The sequence below is a fragment of the Macaca mulatta genome, chromosome X (genome assembly GCF_049350105.2).
Source record: "Macaca mulatta isolate MMU2019108-1 chromosome X, T2T-MMU8v2.0, whole genome shotgun sequence".
Taxonomy (NCBI): domain Eukaryota; kingdom Metazoa; phylum Chordata; class Mammalia; order Primates; family Cercopithecidae; genus Macaca; species Macaca mulatta.
The window spans coordinates 103,833,674-103,848,887 of record NC_133426.1 but is presented as its reverse complement, the minus strand read 5'-3'; the positions used below and the strand labels follow the sequence as shown (position 1 = coordinate 103,848,887).

At 36.3% G+C, this 15,214-nt stretch overlaps 2 protein-coding genes across 6 annotated transcripts in view; both read right to left on the bottom strand.

Annotated features, from left to right (window-relative positions):
• The window catches only part of DIAPH2 (diaphanous related formin 2), a 918,351-nt gene that overhangs the window by 713,452 nt on the left and 189,685 nt on the right, over positions 1 to 15,214 (bottom strand). For all 5 annotated transcript variants that reach the window (XM_077988110.1, XM_077988112.1, XM_077988113.1 and 2 more), the window contains one exon: positions 10,977 to 11,116. In XM_077988110.1, coding sequence (XP_077844236.1) covers positions 10,977 to 11,116 — 140 coding nt within the window. The remainder of the gene's footprint in view (positions 1 to 10,976; positions 11,117 to 15,214) is intronic.
• RPA4 (replication protein A4) lies at positions 7,299 to 9,334 on the bottom strand. Its single transcript, XM_001088106.4, has one exon. It carries the CDS (start codon positions 8,407 to 8,409, stop codon positions 7,624 to 7,626), a length of 786 nt encoding a protein of 261 aa, XP_001088106.1. The 5' UTR covers positions 8,410 to 9,334; the 3' UTR covers positions 7,299 to 7,623.

Below are 15,214 nucleotides of genomic sequence, written 5' to 3'. Positions count from 1 at the left end.
AAGTCAGAATTATGTTTTGAAGTTAATAGTGTATAATTAAAAATTCCAGGTCACTTAATATGTATGGTATCAACTTAGTCAAATGAGCTTGAATATACTTGATACAAATTTGAATTGTTGACCAAGATTTTTAACAAAAGGCATATAAATTGACAACTGCAATGAGTTTACTATTTTCTATTCTGTGTATAAATATACTAGTGCTATTCTAAAATGATTTATGGATTTGAAAGTTAAAGCAAAGAAATTCAAAATACCAATATTGAAAAACCTGCTTTAGTAATACCGCACATAATGCTGCTTTATGAGATGTGCTCACAATTTTAAGCCGTGTTCACATTTCCACATTGTAAAAAGTGTCCTTATTATTCCATCTTTCATAGTTAGTCCTCTGCAAAATGTTCTAAGAGTATTGATCTATACCTACCTTTATATTAACTTTCTAAGTACTGTTGGCTGCTTTGCCAAGCTTTTAATAAGTTTAATACAGGTTGTTTAAATAGTTATTAAGACCTATAATTCAGAAAGTGCTTTCTAGTCCTAATTTGTATTGCTGTCAAGATCCATCTATTTTCATTATGATAATTATGTTAAAATGCACATTTGTTAATACACTAGAAAAATGTTTAAATCTAAAAGGAAGATAGCATCCAATAAAAACAAATATTCCAGAGGTAATGCAAATAACTGCACATGTATCAACTCGAAAATATATTTTATGTTTTCACTGGCTTGGAAATATTGGCCGAGGAAGCTACCATCATAGGATGTGAACACAAACACTACGCCATGAGTTTGGCAGATAAGTGGATCCCAACCAAACAGAAAAACAATTTCCTAGTGGGGTAAAATATCCCTAAAGCTGTGAGGCAATTTCAGTAACAACTCTAAAAAGAATTCTAGGCAATCACAATTCTGTGATACTATTCTTCAAAGTAGTATTTGCTGTTTTTGTCATGTGCTGAGAAACCTTAGTGACAATGATCTATTGCTACATATTTCTTTGGATCTTCATAAAATGTATTGCCAAATATCTATACATCTTGCAATGAATTGGCTTGGAATAAAATTGTCCAAACTCATTGGCCATTTCTCAGCAGGCACTGCTTCCTTTCATAAACTTTAGTAAAGAGGTATGAACAAAAATATCTAAATAACGGAGTCCTCATTCTAAATCACACATAGACCATGGTATGTGCAAAGTCTAATGCAATTTGTGATGGCAGATTGGGATTTACTTTACAGTCAAAGCACATGGATTTTTAGAGTGTTAAATAGAGTTGTAAACATTCAATTTCATTAATACACCGTGCAATTGTAACAAGGCTATTGCGTAAAGCATGCCATGCTGTCTGTGGATTGTGAATATGATTCAAACCAAGGTTTCATTCTTATGTGGAAGAAGTTAGCTTCATTCTTTTTCTGATTACAGCTAAAAATGCATGGCCACAAAATAGTGCCAGATTAATGCAAATTCATTCTCACTGCTGGAAAAGCAGAGGTTGTTATTGATGGTGGGTCAATAACCACATCAAATCACACATTAGTATATATAAATTACACAGCACCAGCCACCATGAGACAAATAAGAGGGTAAGAGGGTTCCTTCCCCAGAGGAGACTAAAATGTGAACGAGAAAAACAGATATGCATACACGAAACTATTACAGAATATAAACAGGTACTGGTAAATATATACAGTAAAAAATAAATGTTGAGGGAAATGTAGAGTAACAGAGTGATTTGAGATAGGACCAGTTAATGATGGCTTATAAAAGGGAATTTTAAGTATTTGCTTTAGCAGAAAATAATATACCAAAATGACTTTCTTAGAGCCTTTATCACCTGAGTGATTAAATACCATGTGAATTTGAAATTCATGACTCCACTTAATATTCCAAAATGACTGCTTTGAGGATGTTTGGTAAAACTGTTAGTATGTATATGTATGTGTGTATGTGTGTGTGTGTGCACTTATTTATACATATTTTTAGAATTTTACGAGGGGCTGAACAAAAATAAACCAATTAAAACTGTGGTAGGGAGGAGAATTACCCACGAGAGGACAACGTCGTGGGTTCTAATGAACACCAGGTTTCAAAAACAGTTATGCAACAGAGTTTTAGGAACGCTTTCATCCGTATTTAAAGGAAATTATAAATATCTGTCTGGGGGTGGTTAAATACATTTATAAATACAAAAAAATAATGGAACATTAGGAAATCCTCTAGCCTTATAGAAGAACATACTTCTCACTCTTCAAAACAATACCTAAACACTAATCTAGTTCCAATAGCAAAGGTAAGAGGATTAAAACTAAGCAAAAGAGAATATAGAACGTAGAGGCTTAGAGTTGCAAGGCTCCAATCCCATTTACATATGAAGAAACTGAGGACCATTGACTGGACCAAGGTCACCACAGAGGAGTGATCAAGAACTAGAATGATTTATCATATTGTCACAGGATCCTGGGGTGTCACTTTGCCAACTAGAAACCTCTGCAGTCAGTGGCACCTTCTGCCTGAGTAACGTACAACATGTTCTCCCTGCTTCCATCCAGGGCTATCCTTTAAAAATGTAGGTCATCTCATGCCATTCCATTCCTCAAAGTTCTCTAACAGTGTCCCAGCTCACTCAAAGTAAAAGCTGAAGTCTTCTGAATGGTCAATTAGGCTCTACATTATCTGCTTCCAGCATGCTAGCCTCCTTGACATTCCTAGAACATGCCAAGCATGCTCCCATCTTTGGTATTTGCTGTTGCTGTTTTCTGTTTCTAACAACATTCCTCCTCCGGTGAACATAGCTCACTGCCACACTTCCTTTAGACCTCTGTGCAAATGTCATCAGAGTGAGGGAGGCTTTCACTGATCATCTAATATAAAATAGCAACATCTCTTCCTCAGTTCATATCACAACCTGACATTTGATATACACCTTTAAAAAAACTGTCTGAATTCCTGTACTAGAATGTAAGCTACATATGTATAAGCCCCATATGGACAAGGGGAATTTAGTTTTGTTATTCCTTTGTAGGATTATCCATGTGATACATAAAAACAAACCACATAAAATATTAAGTGCTATTTATTAAACTCCTCCAATTTAAGGTATTACCAAAGGAAATTAACTTTTTTTTTTTGAGACGGAGTCTTGTACTGTTGCCCAGGCTGGAGTACAGTGGCACAATCTCGGCTCACTGCCAGCTCTGCCTCTTGGGTTCATGCCATTCTCCTGCCTCAGCCTCCCGAGTAGCTGGGACTACAGGCACGAGCCACCACACCCAGTTAATTTTTTGTACTTTTAGTAGAGATGGGGTTTCACCGTGTTAGCCAGGATGGTCTCGATCTCCTGACCTCGTGATCCGCCTGCCTCAGCCTCCCAAAGTGCTGGGATTACAGGCGTGAGTCACCACGCCCGGGAGGAAATTAACTCTTAATGTTAAAAAATTGTTTTTGTAATTTATCACATGATGGCAAATTGGAATAAATATCACAGAGATAGTGTTAGAATTACTAGAAGTATGATCCACAATAGATAGGGCAAAGAAGTCCCAATTTACACACAGCTATGTGATCAGAAAAAAAAATAAGCTTCTCAATACACTGATATATATTCTTAAGATATTATATTGCAAAAACTACAAGCATAGATTTAGAGAAAATGTAGCATTTCAGATGATCTTTTAAATCAATGAAAATATAGTCCCAAATGGTATTACAGTATCATAAAAAAATCACCCAAGTTATTCAACTAAGTTCTCTACGACAGCAAAAAATAACGTTTTGTCTCTTAAGCTGATAGGTGAGTACAAAGGTGTTTTTATATTATCTTCTATACATTTGCTGAAAGTTTTCAGTTTTTTTCATTTAAATGAGACAAATTTTAAGGAAAGAAAGTCAAAATATTTAGTATGTGACGACAGTGAAAGAATACTAACAACAATGAAAGAATACTATTTTAATAGACTTTCCTTATTGTGACGCTGTACAAACTAGTTGTTAAGGGCCTAGGCTCTATAGATACAAAGCCTGGGCTTAAATCTTAACACTGACACTTGCTGGTCACGCAACTTTAATATGGAGCAAATTACTTAACCTCTCTGAGCCTAAAGTTTGCCTACAAAATAGGAACAATACTAATAATGTTATCCTGATTGTATATGTATATTTAAAGGTCTTACAACATAGTAAATGCCATATATATACATATACATATACACACACACATATATATACACACACATATATATAAAAAACACATATCACACACACATAATTTTTCATTATTTTTTAATGTATTAAAAATGCCTATACATCATCCAATAAGACATTTGGAAATGGAGTCTCAATTTCAAGAGAGAGGTCTGGCCGGGTGGGTGGCTCACACCTGTAATCCCAGCACTCTGGGAGGCCGAGGCAGGCGGATCATGAGGTCAGGAGTTTGAGACCAGCCCGGCCAATATGGCAAACCCCGCCCTACTAAAAATACAAAAATTAGCCAGGTATGGTGGCAGGCGCCTGTAGTCCCAGCTACTCTGGAGGCTGAGGCAGGAGAATCGTTTGGACCTGGGAGGCAGAGTTTGCAGTGAGCTGAGATTGTGCCATTGCACTCCAGCCTGGGCAACAAGAGCAAAACTCCATCTCAAAAAAAAAAAAAAAAAAAAAAAGAGGTCTGTGCTGAAAATGTAAATCTAGGCATCACCGGAATCATACATACACATACACACACATACACACACACACATACACACAACTCCCACTCTTAGAACAGTACTTGGGAGATAATAAATATTAAATAAATGTTAAAATGTTAACTATTACTATCTTTAATAAGCATTTCAGAAATCAATTAAATTTAAACTCATCAAAATTAAAGTTAACACTTAAATGCATATAGTAGGAACTCACTAAAGGTTTCATGAACAAATATAATTCTTGCTAGTTACCTTTTTTAAATTGCTGTTATCAAAAGTAAACAGAAATTGAAAAAATATAAGAATCTATGCTTTTCAGCCTCTACTCCAAATGTTACTAAATTTAGTAGGTAAAAGTAACAAAATGATCACTAATAATTATGACCATAGTAAGATTATTATATTGGCCTTGAAAACACTTTCAAATATATTTATTCATAGTTAATTCAGAATCAACCTCAATATAAATACATATATTTCATAAGCCTGTGAGCCATAGGAAAAAACCTCGGGTGGATTATAATCATCAATTACGTTTTTCAGGTTCCTCAGGCTTCAATGTCCCTGCCCAAAATAGTCAATAGTATGTCCCCAGGATTTGTATCTTATCCTCAAAAGGTGTGGCTAACAATCAGGGCAGGACCTTGGAGAAAGGGGATATTAGCCAAGTCATTCCCAATCTGAACAAAATTGAGAAAGTATGCATGCCAGGTGCGTGTTGAAAATGAACTTTAAAAATCTGCACCCTTTAACATGGACTAAATATGCTTGTATAAAACAATCCAGTGATTGTTTTCTGCCTAAAAATGTTTTTATTTCCACTGACATTATATCTAGACCTACTTACTATTTTTCCACTGCTATCTCTTACCTGCAGCAGAATCCACTAAAGCACATGATTCCACTCAGAAGAATAAGGGTTGGGAGTAGTAATTTTAAAAGCCTAAAACAACCCCAAGGAACACAGATAGAGGACATTGCCCCTCAGAGGATGGGGGAGAGGCTGGTCTTCTGCCTTAAATTCAGGTGTACAAATCTCAATGTATCAGTTTGCAGGGACAAAAGCAGTTTGGCCTCCTAAACAAAACAAAAAAAAAGAGTTTTTTTCCCCCTCCTTCTGGAGGCATGCTCCTAGAGTAGGAAAAAAAAGTGGCTACCCATCCACTGGCCAGCTGAGTCAGCTCAAGCAATTATGGGAGCGACCTATAATTATACTCATAAATATCAGATTTTGATGTCATGGTTTCTGAATTTGGGTAAGTGATATCACAAAAGAATACTGTATCTGCTAGACTATTTCTTTCAGTTCCACAATTCTAAGTATTATATATGCCCCTTGTTGCCTCTCCCCCAATATGATTTTCCCTAGGACAGGTAACCTTTTTCAACAAAAAGTGGTTCCGAATATTTTAGGTTTATGAAGACCAGAATTTTCACAATGTCTGATAATTTAAGTAACAGGTTTATAGTATGTTATTCATTTGTGTTTTTCAAGAGTGTCATTTATGATTACTTTCAAGGGGAAGAAAAACATGCATCACAAAGCTTAAGCAAGAATTGGTGGTAAGTTTTTCTAATGGCCACTGACAGAGGCCATTTTCTGAAAGTTTTCCTGAAAGTACGGATTACTGGCAATGCTCCATTTAAGAGTTATTTTTTTTTTCAGTTTTCATGATTCAATTAGACAAATAATGTTCTTCTCTTCTATGTGAATATATATTATATATGAATATACATATATTATATAAAATACAATACATATTCATTCAAAAGTATATATTTTTTCTTTCCTCTAATGTAAAATATTTAACACCTTGAAAGATACCATCTTTAGTGCATAGGTAAGTGAGGGCTTTCGTTAATGGTCAATTATTTAAAAGTCTCACATAATTTATATAATCTACACTAAAATGTATTGTTAGAACTAGGCTATAGCATATGTTCTTGGTATTATATATAGAAAAGAAAAAAATCTGGATAATTAAAACTATTAATCCTTAAGGATATAAAACAAAAATGCTTTTTCAAATGTACTTAGAAAAAAAATCACACAGGAAAGTTAAGATTTTATAAAACTATTTTAATAAAACATTTGAATAAATTTGTGTTAAACTCAGGAAGTTTCATATTCCCATGACTTGCTTCCCTAACCTCCTAAAAATTACCTTGTTATACATAAAACAGAGCATTTAGTAAAATAAATAATACACCAGCACATCAAACTTACAGAAACTCTGGCATCCATTTACCATGCAAGTGCAATAAATTGTAATTTCATCCAAATACCACGTCATGTATGAAATAATCATTAAACTTCACCACATTAAAAAAAAAAATTCAAAGATAACCTGGCAAAAATGATTTATTTAAACATAGTATAATCTTATTTTAAGAAAACATAAATTCATAGTAATGAGAGCAAATCACACATAAATGTTTGAACTGAGCATTAGAATTCACAAATTAATATCTTCAGCTCATTTGAATTAATGAAGTACTAAATACTATATTGAACAAGAGATAATATCATTATACGCTAAATCCAAACATGGAAAATAACTCTAACATAAAAACAAGCAAGACTTTTTGTTGTTGTTGTTGTTTGGTTTTTTTTGGGAAAAGAAGCTCCAACACAATTAAATAATACATTTCTACATTTTCTGTAGTTTTTCTTCCCCTCAAGTCATCATGTTTCCATTAGCTTGCTAGTAAATCCTACAGAGTTGTCAATTTATCCATCACCATCTCTCTCTGAGCTTCAAATATAGAAAATCTGAAGAGTTCAAAGCAGTTAGAAAAGCAGCGAGTTGACAAAGAATGCCACTTGAGATTTTTTTTTTTTTAGTCCTACTTCCTAAAAAGTCATCAGGTCAAAATTACTCTCAGATGGATGCAGGGATCTTTGGAAAAGGAAAGGATGTTTTCCCTGCCTCAATCAGCAGACTTAAAATGCTCCTGATCCACAGTGGGATAGATGTGGCCCTCGACCGTCAGATATTCAATCGCTTCCTTGATGGCCTTGAGGCTAAGGTCGCAGAGCTGAGCCTGGAGCTCATAGATGCTCTTCCCTTCCTGTTGAGGACACTCATGAATCAAACGCAGCACTTCGTCCCGGATGAAACTGCGGTGACTCTCATCGTTATCCCCAGCATCATCCACTTCCGATGGAAACACAGGCACACTTTCTACAGTGGTATCACGACGGGCTTTATCCAGCATCATGTGTGCATTGACCGTTTCCAGAATATGCACAGTGAACTCGTTCATGTCCTCTAGGACATGAATTTTCAATACCTCAAGGGTCTTTGTTCCCGTGGGACATTTGAGGATACCAAACACTTTGACATATGCTCCGACTGACAGTGGAGTCACTTGCTTGACTTTTTCTCTACCAAACCACTGTCGGGCCTCGATTGGTTTCGCAGTCATATCATCAATTTTGTAACAAATGTGATTTGAAGCCTTCTCTGCCCCTCTGATTACCCCCACGATGGAGACCTGGGAAACTATAATTCCCCTAACCTTGAACACAGTGTCAAACACAGTAGAGCTGAGAAGCTGGTTCACATTACACGGTACAACGTCCTGAATTCGGACCTTAGGTCTTTGGGTCTTAATAGCAGGAGCTGCATCTCTCTCACACAGTTGGTCACTGCCTCCACTCCCTCCATCAGCAGCAGAAATGCTGCCATAGCTCCCAAACCCACTGTTACTCATCTTCAAGACAGTTCAGGCCGAGGAGAAGGTGGGCTTTGGCTCGTCTGGGGCTCCACGGACAGCTTTGAGTTCTCCACAGAAGGCTTTGAGCTCTCCACAGAAGGCTTCAAGCTGTCTGAAAGGCTACGATTGAATGCTGGGAGCCTGAGGACGTGACAAGCTTCACGCCACCTGTGGACCAATCAGCTACCAGAATGCGTCTGCTTCCAGCCAGTCAGGGTCGGCCACCTTCTCACCTGACGGCATAATCCTTCCCTGTGTGTCAGTGGTTGCTACATTCTAAAAGCCCCACACGAGGGGAGCCCTGTTGCTTAGCTGGTCAAAGCGCCTGTCTAGTAAAAGTCCCACGTGTAATTTCAAGCAAGCCTTTCCCAACATCTCTATAAAAATGCATTTTTACTAGTCCCCCTCTTCATTTCTTAATGCTACAACTTCTACAATTACTTTTAAAAGACTCATTTATTCATTCATTCAAACAACAATGCAACAGAAATTTTAGGAGCATGAAGTGCTTGGCAAAACGGTAGAGTGCTGTACGTTATGTGCAGGGGGAAAAATGCACCACCGTGGTTACTGTTCTCAAGAATTCACGTCCCCCGTTCATTCAAACCGTTAAAACCAGGAGCATTGGGCCGGGTGCAGTGGCTCACGCCTGTAATCCCAGAACTTTGGGAGGCCGAGGCAGATGGAGTACTTGAGGTCAGGAGTTCAAGACCAGGCTGTCAACGTGGTGAAACCCCGTCTCTACTAAAAATACAAAAATTAGGCAGGCGAGGTGGTGCACACTTGTAATCTCACCTACTGGAGAAGCTGAGGCAGGAGAATCACTTGAACCCAGGAGGCAGAGGTTGCAGTGAACCGAAACAGCGCCACTGCACTCCAGCCTGGGTGACAAGAGCAAAACTCCATCTCAAAAAAAAAAAAAAAAAAACCTAGGAGTATTTTTTAAGAAATAGCAAGACAATCGTCTTTCAATGATTATCATACTCTAAGATAAGTCACATCTTAACACTGGCTTTTTAAAATTTTTTGTTGTTTTAAAATTGTAATTTTCCAGGTATTTTTTGCCAAGTGCACTATAAATGAGTAATTAATATATTTCAATTTATACATAAATCCAAACTGAATGACTGAGCTCTAAATTATTTTCAAGGCTCTGTGGAAAGGACAGAAAAGTACAAGATTTACGCCTATTACATATTAGGAAAAACATGGATAAAATCACAGTAAGTTTTTTATATACTCTTACGGAGTAAATTCTGAACTTCTAGCAGTTATACAAATAGATCCCAGATTTTTTTTTTTTTTTTTTTTTTTTTGAGACGGGGTCTGGCTCTGTCTCCCAGGTTGGAGTGCAGTGGCGGGATCTGGGCTCACTGCAACCTCCACCTCCCGGGCTCAGGTGATCCTTCCACCTCAGCCTCCTGAATACCTGGGACCACAGGCACACACCACCACATCTAGCTGACTTTTTTGTATTTTTAGTAGAGACGGGGTTTCACCATGTTGGCCAGGCTGGTCTCAAACTCCTGGACTCAAGCAATACACTTGCCTCAGCCTCCTGAAGTGCAGGGATTACAGGTGTAAGCCACCATGCCCGGCCAAGAATGTTTTGATATTTTATTGAAATTTTGTTTTTCTTTATAAAATATTTTATTTTGGGTGTTATTGATTTAAAGGCTTAATAAAGGAACCACAGTTACTGGAATCCACCATTGGCAAGTAACCTCCTAACAATCCTTTGTAGTTAGTTAATAGCTTAAATTAGTTGAGTTTTGAGGAGTTTATTAATGCTCTCATTTCTTTTACTGGTTAAAATAATTCACTTTTTGCTATCTCAAAATTACAGAAATATGTGGAGTATATCTAAAACTTATAGAAGAACATGAAGTTATATATACCTTTCAAGTTTTAAAAGAATAAAATTGACCAGGCACGGTGGCTCACGCCTGTAATCCCAGCACTTTGGGAGACCGAGGCAAGTGGATCACGAGATCAGGAGTTCGAGACCAGCCTGGCCACTATGGTGAAACCCCTTCCCTACTAAACATACAAAAATCAGCCGGGCATGGTGGTGCGCGCCTGTAGTCCCAGCTACTCAGGAGACTGAGGTAGAAGAATTGCTTGAACCTGGGAGGCGAAGGTTGCAGTGAGCCGAGATCGTGCCACTGCACTCCAGCCTGAGCGACAGAGCGAGACTCCGTCTCGCACACACACACACACACACACAAAGAAGAATAAAATCATGGAGCAAATATGCTTAATTTGCTTAATAAATAAATATATAATAATTATCTGAGCCCACAAATAGATTTCCATGTAAATGTGGACATTTAACTTCTGGCTCTATGTTAATATTTGTATTCCTAAAATTGTACATTACTGGAGATCCAACTAAATATATTTTTAAAAGTTTACAACTTCACAATCAGATGCTGCTGCTTTATTAACATCAGACTTTTAGTCAGAAAATCCTGAGGTTTAAATAACAAAACTTATTATATTCCCAAACAATTACATACACTACAAATTGTATGAATCATACCAAAATGATAATAACGACTTACCTGACTGGATTGCTGGTTAAAGAAACCCTGAGGGATTCTAGGCAATTAAGAAGTTTCTCATCTGATATACCCGATCGTAATTCATGAACATATTCTTGTGAAGACAGGGTGCATTCATGTTTGCTGTTTTTCAGCCCACCCTAAAAAATAAACAAAGATACCATTTTAGACAATGTTTTTTAAAAAATTTTTAAGTAAAATAATGCACAGAATATTTATTTTGTTATATAAAAATGTGTGCAGAGTGCTACACGCTTAAAAATTCTTGATCACAGAACTGATGTGTTAAAATTGTGTTGTATATATCTCAACATTTTCCTCGACCTCATTTAAAAAAAAAATTACAGTGCTGGTGCTCATGACCTGAATAGAATATGAACTTGAATTACACAAAGTGTCATTGACAGGGGTGCTTAAATTTACAATTCAGGCATTAGAATTAATATTAGCTAGTCCTCCTTAATCCAGAGGATAAGCATTCAAAAATCCTCTTATTAATTTTCCTAGTTAAGATATGTATATTCGATTCCACAAAATCCAGCAAATAAAATTTAATATATACCATTATACATAACCCACATCTACTGAAAGATATCAGAGTTATCAGCCTTTCTAAAAAAATAAGTGAAAACAGTTATTAAAATGTAAAACAATATAGTCTCCAATTAGCATGTTAATTAATCAAATCAGTTGAAAGCATTCACCAGTTCCCAATTATTCCTTTCTGTTACTCTCAGGTTGTAGATTAATCATAAAAAGTCATTAAATACATTTATCTGATAGTAACTGGTTTTTAAGTTAATTTTCAATATAGACGGAGTTATTTCTAGAACTCATCTCATCACTGCTCCTTAACTTCATCATCTTGCTATAACTATATAAGTAGTTCAGGGAAAAGGCTGGGAGGAAAACATTGTCAACACATTCACTATACTAATACCTCATAGTTTCACATTCTAGACCTACCTAATCATAATTGCCCCTTTCCTATACTGTAAATGTATATCCCTGAATTAAGACTCCAAGCTTGAGTTCCATTTTACAGGTTCATACAAATTACACTCAGTTTCTGCTAAACATCTAAGGATACTTACCATAAAATAACATCATTAGGATATGATATATCATCATAAGAAATATAATATTATACGGAGATTATAAGGAAAGGAATTTTTGCCTGTTGGGTAGAGGTATTATCATTAGAGGATACGACATTTAAAATAAAAAAAACAGTGTTAATAATGAGAAATGAGTTCCCTATGGTTTCACACTATTTGGGTTTTGATTGAGAATACCTCCTCAATGTAGAAAGTGTTAATCATTCTTAATTTCTGAATTTTAAAAATCCCATTAAATGCTAAATTTTTTAAGTCTGATAAAGGCTTATAACATATAGGGGAACTCTATTCCCTTAGAGCTGTGGCACTATTATCATTATTATAGCACTTAAAATATTGTGGTAGAGGTCATTATTTGTGTCTGTCTCACTTCTACATTGGGAACTCCATCTATGCCACATAACTAACACAGGTCATGAATTTAGTGAGCCTCAATAAAAGTGTGTTATTATTGAACTTCTCCATAATAACTGCAGAACAAGGAATAAAATTTCACACTTTTAGCTCCTATATTTTGTATAATGGACACTGACTTGGTATTTCTTGCTTCGTTATGAGATACAGCAGATGTTAAAAATATATTGGATGGGCCAGGGACGGTGGCTCACACCTGGAATCCCAGCACTTTGGGAGGCTGAGGCGGGTGGAACACTTGAGGTCAGGGGTTCGAAATCAGCCTGGCCAACGTGGTGAAACTCCGTCTCTATTAAAAATACAAAAATTAGCCAGGCGTGGAGGCACATGCCTGTAATCCCAGCAACTTGGGAGGCTAAGACACGAGAATAGCTTGAACCCAGGAGGCGGACGTTGCAGTGAGCTGAGACCCCGCCACAGCACTCCAGCCTGAGCCACAAAGCAAGACTCCATCTCCTCCACAAATAAAAAAGTATACTGGATGAATCATCATCACCTAAATGGCACAGTAAGTAAAACCATCACTGAGAGATCATGTCCATATTCCTGTAACTTCCTTACGCATCTATTATTCCACAAGGAATAACAGCAAGTAAATATTTAAAGCATAATTTTGCAAATTCAAAATTATAGTTTTATTTTTGCTCGGCCAACTCACTTTCTAGAGCAATACAAAGTTCATCAGTAACAAGGGATCTATTTACTACATATGCCAGTCTGAAAACTACTAGTAAAAGGAATTAAAGTTTTCAAGTCTGTAGTCACACACCACTTTCATATAATCCTCAAAGTTATTTTTAAATTAATATATAAAAAGGCACCACTAATCCTCCCCTAGGGGATTGTATATGGAATTTAACCCTGTTGAGTGACCTTTGTATTTTGCAGTTTTCTCTGCCTTGAAAACCCTTACCCCAACCTCTCTATTGCTGGCTCCCATCGTTTTAATCTCAGCCCCATAGTCTTCTCCCCACCTCACATTCTAATTATCATCGCAACACCATTTTAAATATCATTTACGATCTTACCTCTATGAAAATTTATTTTTGTAATTCAGTTGTTTACTGTCTTCCGCACTAAAACACAAGCTCTTATAAGACAGGATTCTTGCCTGCCTTGTTCACCACTGTATCCTCAGATCTTAAGACAGTGTTTAAGTAAGCACTCAATACATATTTCCTGGATGGATGGATGGATGGATGGATGGATGGATGGATGGATGGAGAATAAACAAAAGGGTGGATGAGTGATGAGTTTCAACTTGTTGAAGATTCTAAGCTTAGTTTTGCTTCAGAATATTATAGTTCTGAGACATTCAGTTATAATATATTCAAAGATGCTGAATATAGAACAGGTAAACTGAGACACTATTGCATGCTGAGGACAGCTCAGAGGTATTTCATATTGGGCATCTCATGGACACAGAACAATCTACTCAGAAAATGTTGGTTCCCTTTTTCTAATTGATTCCCTACAGGATTAGTCTAATTGGAACATATGGTCATGGCCGAGGTACTCCTTATAGACAAGTGAGCCAGCTCATCACTTTGTGGCTCACTCCCACCCAAGTCTTAGAAACAAGCTTAAATTATATAATTTAGGATCCTCTCTGGTTATAAAGAATGGAAGCAAACAATCTACTGGAGCATGACAGAGAATATACAACTTTATAGAACAGACGCCTTTTACCAAGCTTAGAAAGACTTTGAGATTTTAACATAAGTTCATATTTGAAAGTTATAAAAATATGATAGCAAGCTAAGGCTGGACTGGCCCTTAAAAATCAGTTCTTCTGATACCCTCATTACAAAAATGAGGAATCCAAGTAATTGCCTAAGTTCACATAATTATTAAGAGTATGAGACTAAAACAAATATTCTGGTCCTTGGATAGCTCCTTTCTCTACTATATACTACTTTTTCTCAATTTTGAATAAAATGTTAAAGCAACAAATATTTAATTCTGAAATCTCTATTACAGAATGTCAAGGTGTCAAAGTACCTTCAGCATAATCAATATGGTGCAAGATAATATTTTAAAAATCACCTAAAAACAAAATAGTGCAATACATTAGTTCTCATAATACTTAATAGGGCTGTAATACAAGAATGGCTTATTAACATCCTGTTCTGATACTGAACAAAGGAAACAACTAGATAATGGATGGGTAATAATGGAAATTTTAATTAGCTGCTCTGTATGAGATTAATGAAAATTACCACTGTGCCCATTTGATCTTTAAAAAATAATGCAGACAAAGTTAGCAATTAGCGTACATCATGCTATTCCAAACCTAGGTGAACAAAGAGCTTTCCTAATTTGAAGCCATTCCTTAATTTGAAAATCATTAGGATGGAGATACTAGTCAATGTGACTGTGCTTGTATTATTTTAAGACAGTAAACAAATAATCAAAAGGTAGTTTGAGTCAGTTTAATAGTCACAGATTCCCCTTGCTCTGATATGAAATGGTAAAATCAACAGCAGAGAAGCAATATTCTAAGAAAGAACACTTTTAGTTTGCAGTGGAGAGAACCACTTCTGAGTTTAGATGGACTTAGTCTGAGTATGGTCTGTCATTTTTAAATGTAAAAACAGATTTACTTACAATTTGAGAAAAGGCTTTATGGTTCTTAGCTGTAAAGGTATCTTGCTGCAGACACTAGACAGAACTATTGATTGTACACAAGTCTTTTCAGCTACAGCA